Source organism: Tympanuchus pallidicinctus, unplaced genomic scaffold, assembly GCF_026119805.1.
Source record: "Tympanuchus pallidicinctus isolate F22 unplaced genomic scaffold, pur_lepc_1.0 scaffold4, whole genome shotgun sequence".
In the NCBI taxonomy this organism is placed as follows: domain Eukaryota; kingdom Metazoa; phylum Chordata; class Aves; order Galliformes; family Phasianidae; genus Tympanuchus; species Tympanuchus pallidicinctus.
Genome location: NW_026294758.1, coordinates 40,684,765 through 40,704,981, shown reverse-complemented (window position 1 = coordinate 40,704,981; position 20,217 = coordinate 40,684,765). Strand labels below are relative to the sequence as shown.

The 20,217-nt window shown below is 40.6% G+C and overlaps 1 protein-coding gene across 3 annotated transcripts; it reads left to right on the top strand.

Moving 5' to 3' along the window:
• Nucleotides 1–507: 507 nt before the first annotated feature.
• Nucleotides 508–19,263, top strand: ACER2 (alkaline ceramidase 2). Of its 3 annotated transcripts, XM_052701581.1 has the most exons (7): nucleotides 544–655; nucleotides 1,761–1,879; nucleotides 6,783–6,897; nucleotides 7,830–7,971; nucleotides 11,718–11,855; nucleotides 16,884–17,021; nucleotides 17,681–19,263. In XM_052701581.1, exons 2-7 carry the CDS (start codon nucleotides 1,841–1,843, stop codon nucleotides 17,865–17,867), a joined length of 759 nt encoding a protein of 252 aa, XP_052557541.1. In that variant the 5' UTR covers nucleotides 544–655; nucleotides 1,761–1,840; the 3' UTR covers nucleotides 17,868–19,263. The 3 variants fall into 3 exon arrangements, with proteins under 3 accessions (XP_052557540.1, XP_052557541.1, XP_052557542.1); XM_052701580.1 differs by lacking the exon at nucleotides 1,761–1,879 and having other exon boundaries at nucleotides 508–655; XM_052701582.1 differs by lacking the exons at nucleotides 544–655; nucleotides 1,761–1,879 and adding an exon at nucleotides 6,348–6,557.
• The last annotated feature ends 954 nt before the right edge of the window (nucleotides 19,264–20,217 follow it).

Here is a 20,217-nt window from a genome sequence, read left to right as displayed (position 1 = left end):
TGAGCGTCCTGCTGAGGGCGACAAAGATGATTAGGAATCTGGAGCATCCGTTTTGTGTGGAAAGCCTGAGAGACCAGGGTTCAGCCTGGAGAAGCGGCTTCTCCCACAGAAAAGAGATCTCATCACTGCTTATAAATACCCAAAACGCAGGAGTTCAGAGGATGGTACAGCGAGATGGTGCACCAGGCTCTTTTCAGCTGAGAGGACAGGGGGCAAAGCAGCGCAGAAAAAACGTGACAAGCCATTTTCATCCAAGCGTTAGAACGAGCACTGTTAATGCACACAAAGGAAGGCGGGCTGGGAGAGGGCAGGAAGGAGGCGGGCAGGCTGCGCGCTGAGCACAGGGCAGAGAAACAGGAAAGAAACGCCTGGGAAGCGCCCCATGGCACGAAGCAGGCCCCGGCAGCCACAGCCACGCAAGCCGGGCCGCCCCGCCACGAGGGCGGGGCTGAGGGAGGTGGGACGGAGGAGAGCCGCCCCGCCCTCCCTGCTCCGCTCCGCCCCGCCCCGCCGAGCCGCGGTCGCCGGGCAGGGGCGGGCGGGCGCCATGGGCGCGATGCTGTGGTGGGACCAACTGCGGGCCGGCAGCTCCGAGGTGGATTGGTGCGAGGACAACTACACCATCGTGCCCGCCATCGCCGAGTTCTACAACACGGTGCGCGGTGGGAGGGAGGCGGGTCCGCGGGCCGGGCACAGGCGCGGGCTGCGAGGGCGGGTCTGGCGCCTGCCCGGGCACGGTGCCCCTTCGGCTGGCGGTGCTGAGGGGCTCGCGGAGGGGCTCCGCCGGTGTCCTGCCGGACGCGGTACCAGGAGTGACAGCCAGCTGTGCGGTTTCGTATCGCAGGCGCAAAAATCCGGAGGTTTAGACAGGGCTGCGAGCTACGAGCGAACGGCGTGCATGTCCTCCTGCCCGCTGCTGGCCCGCCCGCGGGTGTCCCGTGCCGTGCTGCCGCAGCTGCTGTCCAGTGGTGCAGGTGTAAGTCTGCCCGACGGCGTGCCGGTCAGCGGCGGGCCGCTAGCAGGCACGCTGGGTGTCTGCAGGCAAAACCATGTTTTAGAGCTTTGCCTTCTCCCAGAGCCAAACTTAGAGGAGCAGTTTGACAGAGGGCTGCAGGGTGCAGTCAGCGCAGAGCTGCTGGGAAGAAGAAAGGTGAAAAAAGGAGGGAGAGGAAAGAGGACCGAAGTAATTGTTACTTCCTCTAGGGGCCCTGTTTCACTCCTGACTCCTGTCATCCCAGCCCAGAGCTGCTGTGGAGTGCTGCTAGGGAGCACTGGTGGAAGAGTATTCCCCACCGCAGAGATCTGGAAGGGGAGCGCTGCTCCCAGCATCCTGTTTATCATCTGAGAGTTTGCAGTGACAAACAGATCCAACAGGGAATGAGATCATACATCATCAGGCTTTCTGGTGATGTGCTTTACCATGTCACTGGGAGGGAGCACTGCAAACAACATGCCTCTGGTGTTGCTCTGGGTTTTATGTTCTGTAGCAGGTGTGAGGTGGGATTTCTGCTTTGTCTGACTTACGTACTTCAAAATGACCTTTTAATTTCTTCCCCAAATTCTGTCCTCGTCTGAGCTCTCTTTCAGACTGTGTTTCTTGACTGCTGACATCAGATGTTAGTGCTGTACTTCTGTGAAGGAAAGAGGTATCTCGAGTGTTCATCCCTCACAGGAGTGTGTACCCAGGGATGCACTCCATTTATAACAAATAATTCAACTGTGCATGGTGTACATGGCTAACCTGTCGTTTTTCCTTGTAGCTCAGCACCAGAGTCATCTGAGTGGTGTATCGTCTGTGTTTGAGGGTGTGTGGTGAAACAGTCTGCTTTCTTTGTTTCTGATGTCACTGTGCAAGAACCAAAAACAAAGGGAGGAAAAGGTCAGGATAAACAATAAGTTTCTTGAAGAAGCGATGTGTTTTGAAGCCAGCAATGCAGGGGGTTGGATATCCTTCTGACTGCTCTGAGCTGATGAGCTGTGGCAAGAAAGCTTGCGAAATGCTGGGAGCTGCAAGTATGTCCAGGTGATTAACTCAGCTTCCAGACTAGCAGAGAGGCACAACACAGAGTTCACCCTGAAACTCTCTGTATTGCAGAAGCATCATCCAAATCAGCTAACTGTACATCAAAAACATGGGGAGTAGAGGCTGTGTTGAGGGTAGATTTGCTTCAGTAGTGAAGAGATTATGGAGACTGACTTCTGTATTTGCAGCTTCTGAAAACTAATTTGCAGTGAATTGTTGGGGGCTGAGTGATTGTGTTGCTGGAGAGAGAGATTCTTACAGCTTGGCAGGAAAGATTTGGCCCTGACAGGTGCTGCAAGTGGACTCTGAATTTTATTTCTTCTTAGATGTTTCTGTTCTGACACTGACTGAAAACCTTTAGAAGTTTCAGGTAACATTCTTCAGCAGAGCTGAATGTGGGATCTGGGTCTTCAAGCTGTAGATTAAAACCTTGCTAATCCGCATTTTAGATTGCCACAGCTAAGATCAGAGATGTCGTTTGGGTCTCATGCAGTATATAAGCAGAAAACTGGAACAGCTTATCTGAAACATATTTGGAAAGATCCATTTAATTATTCTTGTGGGACTCAACGTTATGTGTAAATTTAACTTGATCTTGTTAAAAAGCAAATCAAAGTGCTCATCAGGATTGAGTAGAAGAATATCTGTTCAGCAGTTCTGCACGAACTAGTCACACAATTTTTATAAAACATACACGTCCAAGATGATTTCATGTTACACACTAAAAATATTTCATAACTAGGAAATTATAAGAAAACTAGCTTTTTTTGAAATTTTATTTTGCTATTTAATAATTAATCCTTATACAGTGTAATCTTACTCTTGAACAAAAGCACATACCTCCACACACTTAAAAGAGATTACATGTGCAGAGGTATTTGCAAAAGAAAACAAAACAAAACAAAACAAATTTCTGGAAAAACTGAAAACTCTAACTTTTTTTGTTACTAGTGAAATTGGTACTTTTCAGTTTAGTGTTTTATATCCAATTGTGCATATATTTATTGCCAAATTTCCCTTTAAAGAGTATTGCCAGTGGTTTTATGCCTTGTCTGGTCTGTGGTAGCAAGGAGATAAATGTTTTTAGAGGCTCTTAGATTGAGAATATGCTTATACTCTGGCAACACCCTTTTTACTACTTTAGTATTGCAATGTATGTATGTGGTGTGCTCTTGTGTCAGAATGCTAAAGATACAAACCTCTAACTTCAGTGAAGAGATATTCCGTTTTTGCTTCCCATTCTCACAAGACATGCAGCCTCAGAGGCTGAATGCTGCAGCTGCTAGCAGTCTGACTTAGCAAATAGTAAATAATTTTTGGTAAGACCATGGGAAATATCACACACAGACTGTGTGGGCAAAATTATGTGGTCGTGATCTGAGCTGGCCACTGGAATTCCATCTGTGTCCTGCATTCTTTTCATACAAGTAAGTAGTTGGAAATTAAAAGTAGAGGTCCAGAATTGTTTAATGCCAGAGGATGGACTTTTATTGATGGGCTTCTTACCTTTTCCTGTAACTTTGAATTACCTTTTGTAAATCCCAAAGGAAATTCTAGGTACTCCTCTTCTTTAAACTTCTTGCACTGATCTTAACTTTATAGACTTTTGTATTGTACATTACCAAATCTTATAGGCCAGTTGTGTATTACGTGAAAACTTGTTTATGCAACATACTTTCTAAAATCAGAGCCCAGTGGATAGGTGCCTCACTTATTTGGGAAACCTGGCAGTAATACTGGCAGTGTTTCTAAGGGTGCGGTTCTTGTAGGGAGCCAGGCTGATAGCAGAGGCTGAAAGCCAGCTGGTCAGCTCTCGTGTTGATGTAGTTAACTGTGAACTTGAAACTAAGAGAACTTAAGCAGCATGTTTCAGATCATGTTCCAGAGCTCTGGTATGAATACAGCTTTTGGAAATTACTGTGTGTGGAATATAAGAAACAAAACCGAGTTATTTCATGAAAGAGAGGCAGTAGTATCATGTTTTATTTCCAAACTTAACAGAAAAGAATTTGGGCATCAAAATTCTTTCTGATTTTACAATGATATGTAATTTCCCTGTAGGCCATTGCAGTGAGTATAAATCTAGCCTAGTTTTTACTCAGTGTGATTACTTAGTCTGATTTACTTTGCTGAAAAGATTCTTTTTCACATTCCTTAGTTTATAATCATTTTTTGGGTTGTTTTATTTTTTTCCTTGATATCTCTTTGACCTAACCTTGGCTTAAAATGTTCAGAGCATTCTGAGGCTCTTGGAGGACCTGCTTATATTCCATCATCCCTGCTGCCAGTCATTGTTTATGTTTCCAATCTGCTGTAGGATAAGGAGAGCCTTCCCACTCTCTGCTTGTAAAAGAAGGTAGCAGACTACAACTCTGGTCCATGAGTATGTTCCAGATGGCCCGGTATATCTTTGCTGCACAGTGCTGGGTGGCTTTTATGTGAATGGAAGATGTTTGCATGAGCATATTTGGGTGAATGTGGAGGTTTTATGCAACTTAAGCAAATTTGTCTCTTAAAATGTGATTTAGGACATTGTCTGTAAATAAGTCTTTGGTCTTTCTGTTGCATCCTCAGGGATGTGCTGCACTCTGGCATTGCTAGGTGCTTCCTGCCATTGTAGTGGTGGCAGGATTTGCTGCCTTGGTGGATTAAGGTGTTCTATTGCTACTTAGGAAGTGCTTTGTCTACGACACTGCAGACAGCTTTTTCATAACTGTGAGGCTGGTTTCATACTTCAGCTTGCAGGAAGAGAGAAAGGATTAATTAGACGACAGTTTGTAAAGACGTTTAAATGAAACTGATAAGGCTCTGGCCTGCTCTGCACTCGGGCAGCTTTGACCACAGTCTGGAGAAGTCTGGGAGCCAGGCAGAGTAAGCTGGCAGTTCAAAGCTGAGCAGTGTGAGTGGCTTCTGTGAAAACGTCCTTGAGGGGCCTGGTCTGTGTCAAAATGAGCCAGAGGATTTTGTCCTTCCTCATGTTGGTTTAGAAGGGCAATCCAGTGGGAGCAGAGCAGTAGCTCTGTTATAGTATTTCCCCATTGAGACTGGTTATCGTTGTGGCCCAACTGCTAGAAGCATGGTGACTTCTCCTCGTGGTAGGAAACTCATGCTTTTTGTCTCTGAAAGCTGCCACGATCTTTTCTCTTTCTATCCATCCCCTCTTTTCTCTTTGTCTTTGCACCCCACCATCAGGCAACCAGAGGTTCATGGCAGTGAAACTGTCTGTGCGCTTTTCATGGAGCCTTAGGACACATGCTCCAGCAGATGTTAGTTTGTTAAGGTGTCTAAAGATGGTGTCAGTACAGAAATTTCTTCCTACTGTTTTTTTCTAGTGGCTGCTCTAGCTTTGTTCTAGGTAGAGAAGATACGGGATTTTACATCTCTAAAATGAGCATGTGATAGATCTTTCTATGTGTTTTACTTAAATGAATTTTGAAAGAAATGCAGCTTGTCTTTGAGGAGGTACCTTCAGTGTGAAGGAAAGTGGCACACATGAAGTAGAAAAGCTACTGCTATAGTTATTTGTCAGTTTGGATGCCAAACTAGGAGTATGTTTTGACGAGTCTTGCAAAAGTTAAATTAGATGTGCCCATTTTAGTCACTGCAACCTCTGCTTTCACGTTGTCTGAGACAGTTGAATGGTGGATAGTTATGAAATGAATAAATGCCTTCTCTGTATGCCATTCCTGAATCCTTTTCTATTAGATTTTTATTCATGTCATTAAGTGTCCATGAGTGTCTGAGAGGAGGAGATCTATCCCAAAGGAATGCTGTTTATCACAGAATTCTTTTATAAGTCCATTTTAGGGGAACGTTGCTAGAGATTATTTTGTCACGTGCCTCGGTTAGCTGCAGAGATTGTGAGGAGATCAAGGCTGGGAAGTTCATCCTTGCCCTTGTCCCATTGTGAAGTAGCAGTATGTCTGTGGCTGGCCTTCAGCATAGGCAACTTCTTACTGAAAGAACTGTGTGATACTGCAGTAACAGCTCCTGCTAGTGACAGGTAAAGCATTTTCAGCGTGTAACCAAAGAATGATGCTTTGGATTGTTGCTAAGCAATTAAAAACGGATCTTTGTTCAAGACACATATGCTGCATTAAAATGATGAAGTTATCAATTGTCTTTTGACAATTGAATTACCTTACGAGCCTTTTCACCTTCCTATTACTAGTTTTCAGTTTTATTTTTTCACTTCTGTAACGGAGAACCAGGGGAAGAAATAAAGTGTATAGAGGATTTACAACTTAAAGCTTTCTTAACCCTTCGAAAAATGGTTCAAACTCTTTCAGCTTAACTTTGTGTTTCAGGTCTGCCAAACAATAGCAATTGTTCATTGACCTGACTTCAACAAAACTGAACAACCTATCTAGTGCTTTTTCCATGCTGGATTTGACAAGGACTGAGAAGAGAATTCACTTGCTACAGCTCCCTGCTGTTAATCTGTTTGCTGTTGAAGGCTTCTTGAATTACAGCGGAGTATTTACAGCCTTCTAATAAAATTCCTCTGGAAATAGACTTGAAAAGTCATTTAAAGGTGTGAATAGCCACAATTTACATTGCTTGGAGTTTTATGCTATTACTAGATTATGAAGTTCAGCTTAATGATACTTTGCAAAAACTGATCTGCTTTGGCAGAATCCGAGAACCACATTTTATTGAGCTGAGGTATCACTGAATGACTTTTTGTAGATGGATTATCCTACAGAAATTAAATGTTTATTTTCTGTCTTTGTGATACTTTTTTTTTTTTTTTTAATAGATAAGCAACGTCTTGTTTTTTGTTTTACCACCCATATGCATGTGCTTATTCCGTCAATATGCAACCTGCTTCAACAGCGGAATATATTTAATATGGACTCTACTAGTTGTGGTCGGTAAGTTGGTTAATCTCTGTTTGCCTGCTTATGCATGAACGAGAGAGGAAATCGGTTTTTCCTGCTTGTGCATGATTGTTTCTGCAAAACAAAGCAATATTGACGTCTGTAGAAGAGTTTGCTTGCACTTGCTTGAGGCAAAAGCAGATGTAGTTTCTGAAAGGAAAAGTAGTCCTCTTGCAGTTGGAGTGCGGAGGGACTTTGACCTTAGTTCTGCACCCTTTTTGTCTCTCCTTTGTACAAGTTCTGTTACTGTATCCAGGCTTACACTAGAGCAGTGCTGACTCCCCATCCTCTGATGCTGAATTAATGATTGCTAAGAGTTCTTAACAAAACTGGAGAACATAACAGGTTTTGCTTAGTACTTAGACATTTTAATGATTGATCCACAGATTTAGCAATATTGTAGATGGCAAATTCTTGAACTTTTTCAGTTCTACAAGCACTGACAACTTTAAAGGGGGTACTCAGAGTTATGTGGGCCATGTGCCACTTTCCACTTGTAAACTTAGATTGTATAGTCATCACATGCTGCTTTCCATCTTCATGTTATCCGTTCTTGTGTTATTGAGAAAACTGAGAAAATTCAGAAAGAGCATTTGAATTCACTTCTTAATTGTATTTACATCTAAATTTACTACACGATGGTTTTTTTTACGTATATTTACTTCTCCACTTGGAGATGGCACCTTTAGCTCCCTCTTTGGCAATGTGTGTGTTTAATAGTTATCTATATTTATTTATTGATTTATTTAATATGAGGTGCTGATGTTTTAGTTTGCTTTTTTAGACAGGCTGGTGTTTTGCTTTGTTTTTTTTTTTCTAGATCAGATTGTATGAACTATTTGCTATGAATTCCTGATAATGAGCAGCGTGTTTTAGTCTGTACAGCACTGTAACTACTGCCTGTAACTTCTGATCAACTCTTTCAGGAATTGGATCTGTTTACTTTCATGCCACCCTCAGTTTCCTGGGCCAGATGCTGGATGAGCTGGCTATACTGTGGGTTCTTATGTGTGCTCTTGCCATGTGGTTCCCTAGAAGATATCTACCAAGAGTTTTTCGGAATGACAGGTAATCGTGCAATGTAGTACACATGCCTGTTTCTTGAAACATTTCATCTTATGTTCTTTTTGTTCAGGAGTCCTGAGTCTGTGTTCCTGATGTTGAGTTTTATGCCCTGAAACTTCAAGTTTTGGGATGTGATGATTGACTCTGAAAGTGCCTATTCTTGTTAGCTCTAGAAAGACATGAATAGTTTATGTAAGTTGCACCTGAAATGAAGTAACAGATACTATCTTCTCATGTTCCTTTTGTATATCCGGGATTATACATATGAGAATGTACCTGTGGAAGTCAGCTTAATGTTTATCTGTACATTTAAGCCAGAGGTTAAATGTAGTTTGTAAGTATTCAAAGACTAAGTATGCTGTTTGTTTAGAAGTCTCTCATTGCTGCAATGGATTTTTTTTTATTGCAGCTTTAAAATAGAATCACAGGATCACCAAGGTTGAAAAATACCTCCAAGATCATCCAGTCCAACCATCCACCTAGTACTAATATTTCTAAACTGTGTTCCTTAGTACAGCGTCTGAATGTTGCTTGAACACCTCCAAGGATGATAACTCAACCATCTCCATTGGACAGCCCATTTCAATGCCTAACCCTCTCACAGAGAATAATTTTTTCCTAATATCCAATGTGAACCTCCCATGGTGCAACCTGAGGCCATTTCCTCTAGTCCTGTTGCTAGTTATGTGGGAGAGGATGCCAACCCCCACCTTGCCACAACCTCCTTTCAAGTAATTGTAGGGAGTTATAATGTCTCCCCAAACCTCCTCTTCTCCAGCCTAAACAATCCCAGCTCCTTCCCCTGCTCCTCCTGGAGACATGCTCCAGACCCCTCACCAGCTATGCTAGCCTTCTCCGAATGTGCTTCGATGTCTTTCTTGTAGTCAGAGCCAAAACTGAACATAGTACTTGAGATGTGGCCTCACCGGAGCTGAGTACAGAGTTACGATCAGCTCCCTGCTTTTGCTGGCTTCACTATTTCTTATATAAGCCAGGATGTCATTAGCCTTCTTGGCTGCCTGGGTACACCGCTGACACTTGTTTAGACAAGCATTAGCCAGCAGCCCCAGGTCCGTTTCTTCCACACAGTCTTCAAGCCATTCTGCCCCAAGCCCTCTCTGGGCTGAGGCCAGTGGGATGAAGTTCAACAAGAAGAGCATTATAATCAGAGTTTAAAGAATCTATTTTTTTCCCCCTTACATAGAAAATACGGTGTAATCTTTGTGCATATTGTTCTTTTATGCATAAAAAATCTGACATAATGAAGAGGTGGAATAATAATGGAATAATATTGGAATAATAATGGAATAATGGAATCGCAGCGCCAGCGTTCTGCTCTCTGAAAACTACTAAGACTCCTTCCTTTTTCTTTCTCATACTATTGTCTGCTTTCTTTATTTTTTATTTCCTTGACATATACTCGATTAGAAAATGCTTTCACAGAGAAGGTTGTTGCCTGCATTGAGTATTCCTCAAAATAGCTTGCACTGTGAGGAGTATATCTTGTATTATCATATGTAGTCCGTAATGCAATAGCTTTGCCAAGTTATTACCATGAATTTAGTACTTTTTCATACTGTAATGTAGTCCTGTTGTAAGATACCATATACTTAAAGAGCAAACAGTGGTTTTCATGAGATTATTTGGTAGATTACATGACTTTTAGATAGTTAAAGTGAAGAACTGTTCAGTCTCCTGAATAATTTCTCTAATTGCACATACATTGTTCCTCAAAAGCCTGAAGGAATTCTTGCATGTTATATATCACCATATTCTGATAGTTTGTTTTATAGATTTGTAGAATTAGCCATAAGGTTAAGTGATATCCTTTCTAAAAGGAGTGGTAATACTTTGTGGAGAAATCCTATTTCAACTTGGTGATAAAACTAAAGTGATACATAATGATCTGGCTGTTTATAATTGATCCATAAAAATACAGAGATGAACTGAAGGATGTGCCCCATGCTCAAGTTTTCACAATACTATTTTCCTAAAGACTGTCAGGATTTGTTAAGATTTTAATTTCTTTCTGAAGTGTACAGAAAAAAAAAGAATTTTAATGGACAAAAACGACTATCTGAGAACAGATCAGATTTATGCATAGACATATAAAGGAAGGTGATGCTCCTCCTCTACTCTGCCCCACTGAGGCCACGTTTAGCATACTGTGTCCAGTTTTGGGCTTGCCAGTTCAACAAAGACAGAGATTATCTAGAAGGAGTCCAGCAGAGGGCCACAAAGATGAGAAAGGGCCTGGAGCATCCCTCTTATGAAGAAAGGCTGAGTATCCTGTGTATGTTCAACTTGGGCAAAAGAAGACTGAAGGGGATCTGGTAAATGTTTATGAGTATCTGAAGGTTGGTGGGAGGCAAATGGGTGAGGCCAGGCTCTTCTTGATGGTGTGTAGCAATAGGACTAAACCATGAACATAGGAAGTTCCATATAGTCATGCAGAAGAACTTCTTTATGGTAAGGGTGACAGAGCGATGGAACTGGTTGCCTAGAGAGGTTGTGGAGTCTTCTATGGAGATATTTGAAACTTGTCTGGACACCTACATGGGTGACTATACTGTTCCTGTAGGGAACCTGCTTCAGTGAGGGCGTTGGACTTGTGTTCTCTTGCAGTCCCTTCCAACCCCCACAATTCTGTGATTTTGGGATTTTTATATGTACATACACGTACATATTTCTATGTTTTGTTTTGTTTAACTTATTTTTCTAGAGTTATATGTGCCCAATACTCTGCTCTGATTTTTTACATTCTTCATCCTTCTCACACTCAGACTTTGAATGTTGAAAATGCTATTATCTACCATGACTGATTCATGGTATCTTTAGTCATTAAGGCACTCACATCAGATCAGACCTTCCTGCTTATGTAATGTGTTGCCTTCCAACTTTAAAATGCTTTGAAACAAGAGGCCCATGAAATGAGTTTGGTGAAGATGAGGATGATAATACTGATGATCAAGGAATGGTGATAACAGGTGTACTGAGATTCTACTTGAGATGTGGAATTAAAGAGAAAAGAGCCATCCCTGAACATCAACTAGTTTTATGGAGTTGTGGGTCAGTAGCCTGGAGGCAGTGTAATGGTCCTGTATCTTCCACAGTCCTGTCACAGACTAGAAATGAGTTGTTTAAAAGTCCAAATTTGAAATTTAAAAAACAATATATGTTTGTTTTAGAAGTTGTCACTGTCCATTTGTGGCCCAACTGTGATTTCATTGACACAAAGAACGTACTAAACAGACTGTAATGTGGCTCTAAAAGCGAGGACAGTAATAGTAACAAAAATATCCTAAAAATCCATGTTAAAAGCAAGAAGAATCATGACACAAAGCTGATTTGAGGAAGTACAGTGCTGGATACAGAGAAGATCTTGCTCTCAGCTTCTTGTGGAAGAAGAAAAATTGGAGCAGGTTCTTAAGATTTTGAAACCAATGATTAGTGTGGGTCTGTGTACACATGCACACATATGTCTATGTATATACAAGGCTGCTTTGGAAGACTGTAGTTCAGGAAAAGGCTAGCTATGTGATTAACTCTGTATGCAGAGTATACACTCTGTATGCACTTGTGTGCAGGATCCTCATCCATTTTATATGCACATTGTCATTGCACTCCTGACCACACGCAAAAAAAATGTAAGCTTTATTATGCTATTAAAGTTGTGTTGAAATTTCTGTCTTTACTGATTAAAAGCTCTGAATTAAAAGCACTTTTCCTCTCCACAAAAAAACTTTCAGGAGCCGGTTTAAAGCTGCTGTTGGTGTCCTGTCTGGAGTTACTACCTGCCTTGCCTTCATTAAACCTGCCATTAACAACATCTCACTAATGACTCTGGGTGTTCCTTGCACAGCTTTACTCATTGCTGAGTTGAAGAGGTGAGTACATTTCTCCTGAATGCAGTATTGCCTTTGGAGATCCTTAGGCCACCATACAATGATAGAGTAGATCTTGCTTCATTGTTTGTGATAGCAGATCAGAAATGCTTCTCCATTGTACAGATCTGGCATGAGATTGCTCTGTAAGTTCAGACATTTTTGGCAAGGATTTTTTTTTCCCTAGGTGATTATACTCATTGCCTCATATAACAGATCAGATGTTGTCTATCTTCTTGCATTATATCTCTTCCCTCTTCCTGATCTAACTCTATTCATTGTGGAGTTTTGGCAAGTTTCACTCCAGTGACAGCTTTTATACTGTGTAGCACAGGAGTGAGATGATCATATGATCACAGCCTGAATACTGCAGGGAGCAAGGTCCAAGCATGCATGGAAGATACGCCAGCTCACAGGGCTTACTGTCAGTCTTACATCACACAAATAATACGCTGGAGCCAGACTGACAAAGATAAGATTAATCGCTAGGTCACAGAGGGTACCTTTCAGTCACCTTAGAAACTGTGAAACCAGACTGCAGGTAGAAAATAGTCTGAGGTTTGTTTTAACATTTTAAAGAGTCCTACCATGACTATGAGAGACTTTTTTTGCATCTCCTCACCAAGGCAGAAAGGACCAGGCAAGCATCAACGTATAAACATCTTTCCTACTTTTCTTAAGTATCTGAGGCAGACTTATGTTGGCTCTTACACTGCATCTGAAAATGTCCATCAAAATAATGTAGAGTAAGACAAAATGCCTGCATTCTAAATGCTTCTGTTGGTGAGATTGTCCTGTTTTCCCACCATATCCTGTTCTGATGTTACTTTCCCTTGCAGTGTAAGCATCTGCAAATCATGTTCTGAATAAGTGTTCTTGTGTCTTTTTTCTTTTGATGTTCTGCTAAGCAGCAGCTATTGCTATTGTCAGAGAAATTTGGGAAGCAGCGTGGAAGTTCCATGCAGAGGAGAAGGCTGGTAGGTTAAGAATGCTAGTAGGTGTGTCTTATTTTTAAGAAAGCACCAGGGGATCACTGGCAGGGCAAAGGGAAATTTGTGTCTGGCATTGAACTATTATTTGAGCCGCCATTTCAGTTTTCCAGGCATGAGCTCCTGAGAAACTTGAGAGGGTGAATAGTTAAGTGTCTTTAAGGTTTGAATGCTGTTGGATCATATCTAGGAATTAATATGCCTACATGTACTTGCTCTTTGAAATTCCACATGGGAAGTCATGTTGCATTAAAATATGTGGAGTTTACCTATCAGTTTTTTGAGAATTACAGACACAGAGAAGCCTACCTTTGAAGTGATGATTAAAAATGGACCTAGAGTGATATATGCTCTCTGAATTACCTATTTGGATAATGTAATAGCTTTGGTATTTTTTTGATGTAAATGTAAAAGGCAGATAATTACAGATTTCATTTTAAGCTATGCTGATCCATGATAAATTCAAATTAGAAGTGGGATCATCCCATCTCTTTTTGCTGAAGAAAAAACAACTGAGACATTATTTAATGCCTATGATTCTCCTGTTCTCCACTGCTGCAGTCGCTAGGGGGATACAAGGCTGAGTCCTGTCAGGCTGTTGTGGTTCTTAATCTGTGACGCAGATATTTTGGAAAGAAAGGAGAAGAAGTTGCTGAAGTAGAACTTCTTGGTTTAGAGAAGTTTCTTCTGATCTGTGCTTAAATAAGTGTTCTGGTATAATATGTCACAGTGTTATTCCCTTTGTAGGCTGTTATAGATCTTATACTGAATTCTAGCAAATCAGAAACACTTTGTTTTCAAGTGAGAATTTTCTGCCACTCATTCATTTCTGATGAGGAGAGACTATTTGCACAAAAGAGCCTTATGCTCTTAAGTGCAGAACTCATGGAGTAGAGTGCTAAGGACATGCTGTGGATGTAAGATGATCAAAAGAGCAAAAGGCAGTTAAATGCATACTCACTCCCGAAAGACAAGATATTTTACACTTTTTTTTTTCTTATTTCTGTTCAAACAGAAAAACTTCGTGGGTGTCACAGGGATGCAATCAGCTAGAAAGCAGCTGTGGATTATGTTGTTTGCTGGTCCAGGCCAAATAACAATGAAGATTATAGCATCATCAGATTAGTATGATTTAGTGTCCTCTTCATGCAAGTAACTATTTCCCTGAGCAGATGTGTGGTAGGATATTCTTGTTCAGCTGACATCTCTGTCTTGAGCAGTGAAGACCACACTGCCTTCATGTTTTTTTATGCATATTTGATTCTGCTACTAGCAGTCTCATTGTGGAGGAACTCTATTTCATTGTTTCAGCTTGCTCACTTCACTTTTCCTTTGACTAAAAGGTTAAACTAGTTAGAAGTTTAAAACTAGGCTGTCAAGGCAGTCATCTGTGTCAAAGTCAAGTTATTAATCAACGTCCGGCAACTACAGTGATTTGAAGAAAAGTTGATAAGTTTTGTTATGGATGCCATGACACTGGAAGATAATACTGTTGGAAGTGTGCACCAGCCCAGTCTCTCATATCCTGGGATACACCAGTCTGGAATACAGCCGTGTTTGAAGTAATGATGATAATTACCTCTCCCCTTGGTGATAAAACTACTCAGATACTGACAAGTGTGGTCACTCACTGACTAAAGGAGCTGTCTGTTTGAGGTCAAGCCACCTACTTTAAATGGAATGCAATTGCACATATTTATTTACATTCCTCAGACGGGTCCTGGAAAGGCTCCATATTGTCTGTACACACAACCTTTGCTCAGTCAGAATGCACAGTTACTCAGCATAGCAGTCTAGTCTTACCTGTTGAATAGGAAGAGAGTTTACCAATATGGTTTCTGTTATAAACCTGTCAAATTGTATTTTTCTCACTGGCTTGTTTCACAAGAGAAAGAATTCTTGTAGCTGTGCTCTGGAAGTCATTAGGCAACTCAAAAATCTCCTCAGTCTTTTCTTCATGCTTTTTATAGCCTCCTAAAGGCTGTCAAATGAACTGCAGAATTCAAGCCAAACAAAAAGCCATTTTGTTCCACAATGTGGAATATTGATTTTTTGTGGAAGTCATGTAGATGCCTTTGTCATGGAAGCAGAGATTGTGATACCTGAAGATTAGTGTGATTTTGATTGTGATGTTATTTACAGATGACTTAAAAAAGCATGCCTGACCCTAAAGCCAATTTGTGCAGAGGACACTGGAGAAAATTCCAACAAGATTAAGCAGTAGGTAGTTTTTCTGTCATTAATCCACTGGCTGTAGAGGTGCCTCCTACTCAGTCTTAGGAGTTTCTTAATCCCAAACACCTCAAAAATGTCAACTAAAACATTCAAGATTAAAAAATACCTTACAGATTTGTGGAGAAAACTGTGCAATTTGCTTAGCTTGCAGTGCACCAGAGCAAGGCAAACTATTGGTCCTGCAATGTATTCAGAAAAATGTTTAGGTAGAGAGTACTTTATTTTCACTTTTTCTGAATGCCTAGCTGGACTCCTCAGCAAAGCTGTGATAGCTGCTGCAGTTCTGCTTTTCCTCCACAGAGAGGCAGGAGGCATTATCTGTGGGTGCTAGTAGTTAAGAGTGTTTAACATGAGGAAGAATGTAATGAAAAGTTGTAGCTTGAAGACAGAGTTGGCATTACTACTCCTAGTAGAATGCAAAAGAACGTAGTGGGCAGTGTCTTCCCGTGAAGGCTGAGTATTCCTTGTACTGGCTGGACAGCTGGCTCACTGATTTACTGTTGACAACTAGCTAAAATAAGTAACTTTAACAAATTACTTTGTCATCTCATTAGTTGATTTGGATCAGATGCTTATTGTATGCATCACTGCTATGAGCATGACTGCTCATTAAGCAAGAATTATCTAGTAGCATTTCAGATTCTTGTGAAGAACACTAAGAGTTTAACAGTTAATTTGAAAAAATGGGGGAAAATCCCAAATAATAGCTTAGGTCAGAAGGCAGGGAAACTGAGCCACACATTCTTTGGCCACATAGGACTACTCATGTTTCAAGCTAGCTTTGCATTGTAAGTTTCAGGACTGCATCTAATGGTATAAAGAGACCTAATCTCAAAATAGCAAGTGTGGGTAGAGAGCAAGCTAATAACTTCAAGAGAATATTGATGCTGCCTTTTTTTGTTTAGTCTTTTGAGCAAAGCTGCATAGTTCTTAGTGTAATTCCAAGACATGGAAAAGAACAAAGCATCATATAGGGGAATAAAACTGTGAGCTTTTGAATAGATCTGCAACACCGGCAGTGCTAGGCACATACTCTTGCATCTCTTATTGTTTTTGGTGATGATTACCTGCAGATCTCACTGCATGTGATCACAGCAAATGTTTTCACTACATTGTACCTCTATGTTAACAAGTGTGGTTTGTTGTGGAGGGAGAGAATTGCAGTTTAGACGATGCGAAGAATTCTGTGTGAGATGTGCATGCCTGCACTATCTACTGAAACATACTTGTTTGTATCCTATGCCTCTGCTCCTGTGCCTTAGTAGTTCTCTGGAACTGCAATACTGTAGGGGAAAAAAATCAACCAACTAATTAAAAAAAACTCATTCTGTTCCTCTTTATTACCAATCTTCATATAGTTGCAATTCGATGGAAGATAGAATGTGAATAAAACTGACTGATTGCTGAATGGTTAGTTGTTACTGACAGGATGTTTGACTAATTAGTTATTCTACATACCACAGAATCACAGAATCACAGAATTGTAGGGGTTGAAAGGGACCTCATCCCCTCAGTGCTTCAGTGTTTGCTCACCATTTGCTCTTTGGTATTTAAGATAATGCCCAAAACACAGCTACTGATTGAGAGGTTTGTTTTGTAACCTCACGTGCCTCACGTCAGAGTCATATTATTGTCAGTAAAGCTCCACCATTCAGGGCATTCATAGTGGAGGTGTTTTAAAGATGTGCCTAGCCTTTTTTTCCTCTCCTCTCCCCTCCCATATTCTGCTACTTAGAGCCAAAGAGCATCAAGAATCAAGCAAATACTGCTTTGTTTTACAGTAGCTTCTTTGTATTTTTCTCCTCAGGTGTGAAAACCTGCGTGTGTACAAACTTGGTCTGTTTTCAGGTCTTTGGTGGATGCTAGCACTTTTCTGCTGGATCAGTGACAAAGCTTTTTGTGAAATTTGGTCGTCATTTAACTTCCCCTATTTACACTGTGTATGGTAAGTGTTGTGCATAATCTCCATGGTTTGAATCAAGCGTGACAGATCCTCACCACAGTATCATTCTGTGCTGTGTCCATAGGCTGCTAGTGGCTATTTCTGGTTGGTGCTAAACGGATTTACTGGTAAGATTGTAAGCCAGGAGCAAGTCTCACGCTATCCAGGGTGCAGATATAGAAGGCTCTTTTGCCTGATCACATTCTTCAGACACTAAGTTGATTAATTGCAACTGAATTTCCTGTCCCTACTGGCTACTAAAAATCAAAAGCACCGCTCAACTGAAGCAATGACCATAAAGGCTCAAGCATCCACAGTTAATAGCTGAGGATGAAGTGGAAGCAGTGAACAGCTTTTTCTTTTGTCACAGCAAATTGTGACCTCTTATCCAAAGTGCTATAATTCATCATTTCTAAACAACTCTGTAAGGTGGAAAGAGACCAAAAAGCTGCAGACAGTTTATGTAGAGGATGATCCAGTTTTGTAGCTTTATGTATTCTCTGTATTCTTTGCCCGTTGGCGTATAGTAGCACTGTTAGGGACTAGGAAAAGAAGGAGAGTAACAGACTGATTTTAAGTCATGCTGATGTATTTGATAACTTCATTGAAGTCATGTTACTGAATTTTTCTTTTTTTGGTGGGGGGGTTTGCTCTATTCTCAGGCACATTTTGATTTGCCTTGCGGCTTACCTAGGCTGTGTCTGTTTCGCTTACTTCGACGCTGCCTCCGAGATCCCTGAGCAGGGCCCAGTCATAAAGTTCTGGCCAAGTGAGAGATGGGCATTCATTGGTGTTCCGTACGTCACCCTCCTCTGCGCACACAAGAAATCACCAGTGAAGATCACATGAAGTTAGCTGTGGAGTGGGATGGATTTTCAACTTTCATTCCAGCTCAGACAGTATCTAAAACAATGATAAATGAATAGGGTTGTATTTTATCTTCTTAAGATAAGCAGCCTTCCCAAGTCGTAGAAACAGGTGGCAACTGTGTTCTTTCTCCTCCTTCCAGAGAAGAGAGAGGTAACAGGAACATGAAAGCCCTTGAACTATTTTCTCTGGTTGGCTCTATTTTGCACTTTTTTTTAAAATGTAGCATTTCATTTGATAAAAATTTTTTCCAAGTGTCAATAAGTAGAAATGGAGCCCCTGCAGTAGATCATTTTTCATGCTTGGCTCAGTTTTGTTAACCTCTGTCTTGAGGCATTCTTTATAAGAGAAACTTATCAGAGGCCTGCTGCCATTTTTGTGTCCTCAGCTCTGATGTGTGTGTCCTTCTCGGCTGAGAAGTAGATGTAATTGCACATCGGCCACAAGGGCGTGCTCATGTTCCTCCCATCCTGGAGTGTAACGCAGGGAGTCTGGATGTGCATCAATTTGGATCAGAAAGCATTTGATTGTTTCCCCAAGTACAGCAGGAGATTGAAAAATGATTATCACTGGATATCTGGCTCAAAGCAATTAGACAGTGTAAGTCTGGAAATAGCTGACAGAAGATCCAGTCCCTAAAACTAAATAGGAATTCAGAGGTTTTGAATGTTCCTGTATTTCCGCTGATTTGTGGACGTTAACATGCTGCACGTTTTCCTTTTACAGAAATGTTGTGGAAATCCTTCTCTACCTCTGCAGACATGTTTGGTATTGAATTTGTTATTGAAGCTTACACAGAAATATGTCAGAGCACAGATCACCAAAATTGACAATGTGGTTAAATTGCTAAGACTCCTGAGGTATCTAGCTGTATATTTAATTTGAGAGTTAACTTCTCAGCAAAGCTTTGCAAAGTGACATAAACAGTAGTCCAGTAGTGCTCTGCTGATGATATTTAGGAAAAAAATAGGTAGTATCGGTACCTGCTTAAAAACAAAGAGAAAAGACAGATTTCAGTAATCAATGGAATGTGATATTCAGTCTTGCAGCGTTAGAAAGGAATAGTAGATTCAAGCTTTCTGTTTGTTTTCAGCTTTTTTTGTAAGGGGTGCAGTTAGTTTAAAGTTTTACATTGGGATTTAAGTTCTGGAATGCCTATGGTTCTTGCAAGCTATTAATGCTAGATCTGATAACAAAACAGTGCAAAGCACAGGTAAGTTTTTTAGTTGTGATTACTTGGAGAAAATGGGGTCTACTTAAATTCTACCAAATATCAGAACTGTATGTAGGTTAAGGATTTAGATGTGCGTTTTTAGTTAAGTGATATTTCCTTGTTGGATACTAGACCAAGAAATAACATTTTCTCTATGTTTTGCTAGTGAGTCTCATGTCCTTATTTTTTACGAATATGAGTATGTACTCTGTACAATATCATCTTTAGGAAAATGACTTTTAAGAAGAACTTTGGGGTGAATTAGCTTTCAAGCATTGTAAAACCTTTTTAATAATTTTGTATTCAAATTTATGCTGAGAAAATGGAAGCTGATGTGTATGCTATTACCCTTAAAGCAAAGTTGTTAGTAGGGGATATAACTTCTTGAGAACTTTGAGGTGGGTAAGTAGCCTACTGTCAGATTGATTAATGGATCACAAAAGCAGCCAAATCTTTACTTCATTGCAGCAATGAATATTTATACCACTTGCTTGTAGATTTGTTGGACAGAAACATGGTTTAAGGCACATATTTTTGTATGAAACTTCTTTGTAACTGTACACACAGCAATGTTTGTTACTCGTTGAAAGCCAGCTACTTTTTCCATTTTTCCTTCTCTCCTTGATTCTGAAATGCTCAGTTTTAACCAATTCTCAGGTATTAATCTTGTGATTAGATCCTTATACTGATAGACTTATTGGCTGGAACCCAGCTAAGGTTGCTGTTTTCAGATAAAGCCCTACCTTGAGTTAGATTTCTTCAATAGTGCTTACTAAATTATAATAATAAGATATTTTCAATATGGCTTGGGGAATTAGTGATTGCAAATATATGTACTGTTCATAATGACTGGAGACTTACTGCTTAATATTTTGTTTGAAAGAAAACTGTGATGTGAGGGCTCTAACCATCCTGCAGACAGCTGCTGTCTTCTGCCCTAGAGTCTGACTGCTTATAAAGAAATGATTTTATAATTTAAAAAATGTAGGGCAATCAGCTATTGCAGAGGTGAATAAATGCAGGTATAGTTCAGAATAATCTCAACTTTATTTATTAACTAACCTCTAACCCTCATACTTTTCATAAGAGATGCTGTGAACAAATATTACTATCCATTGT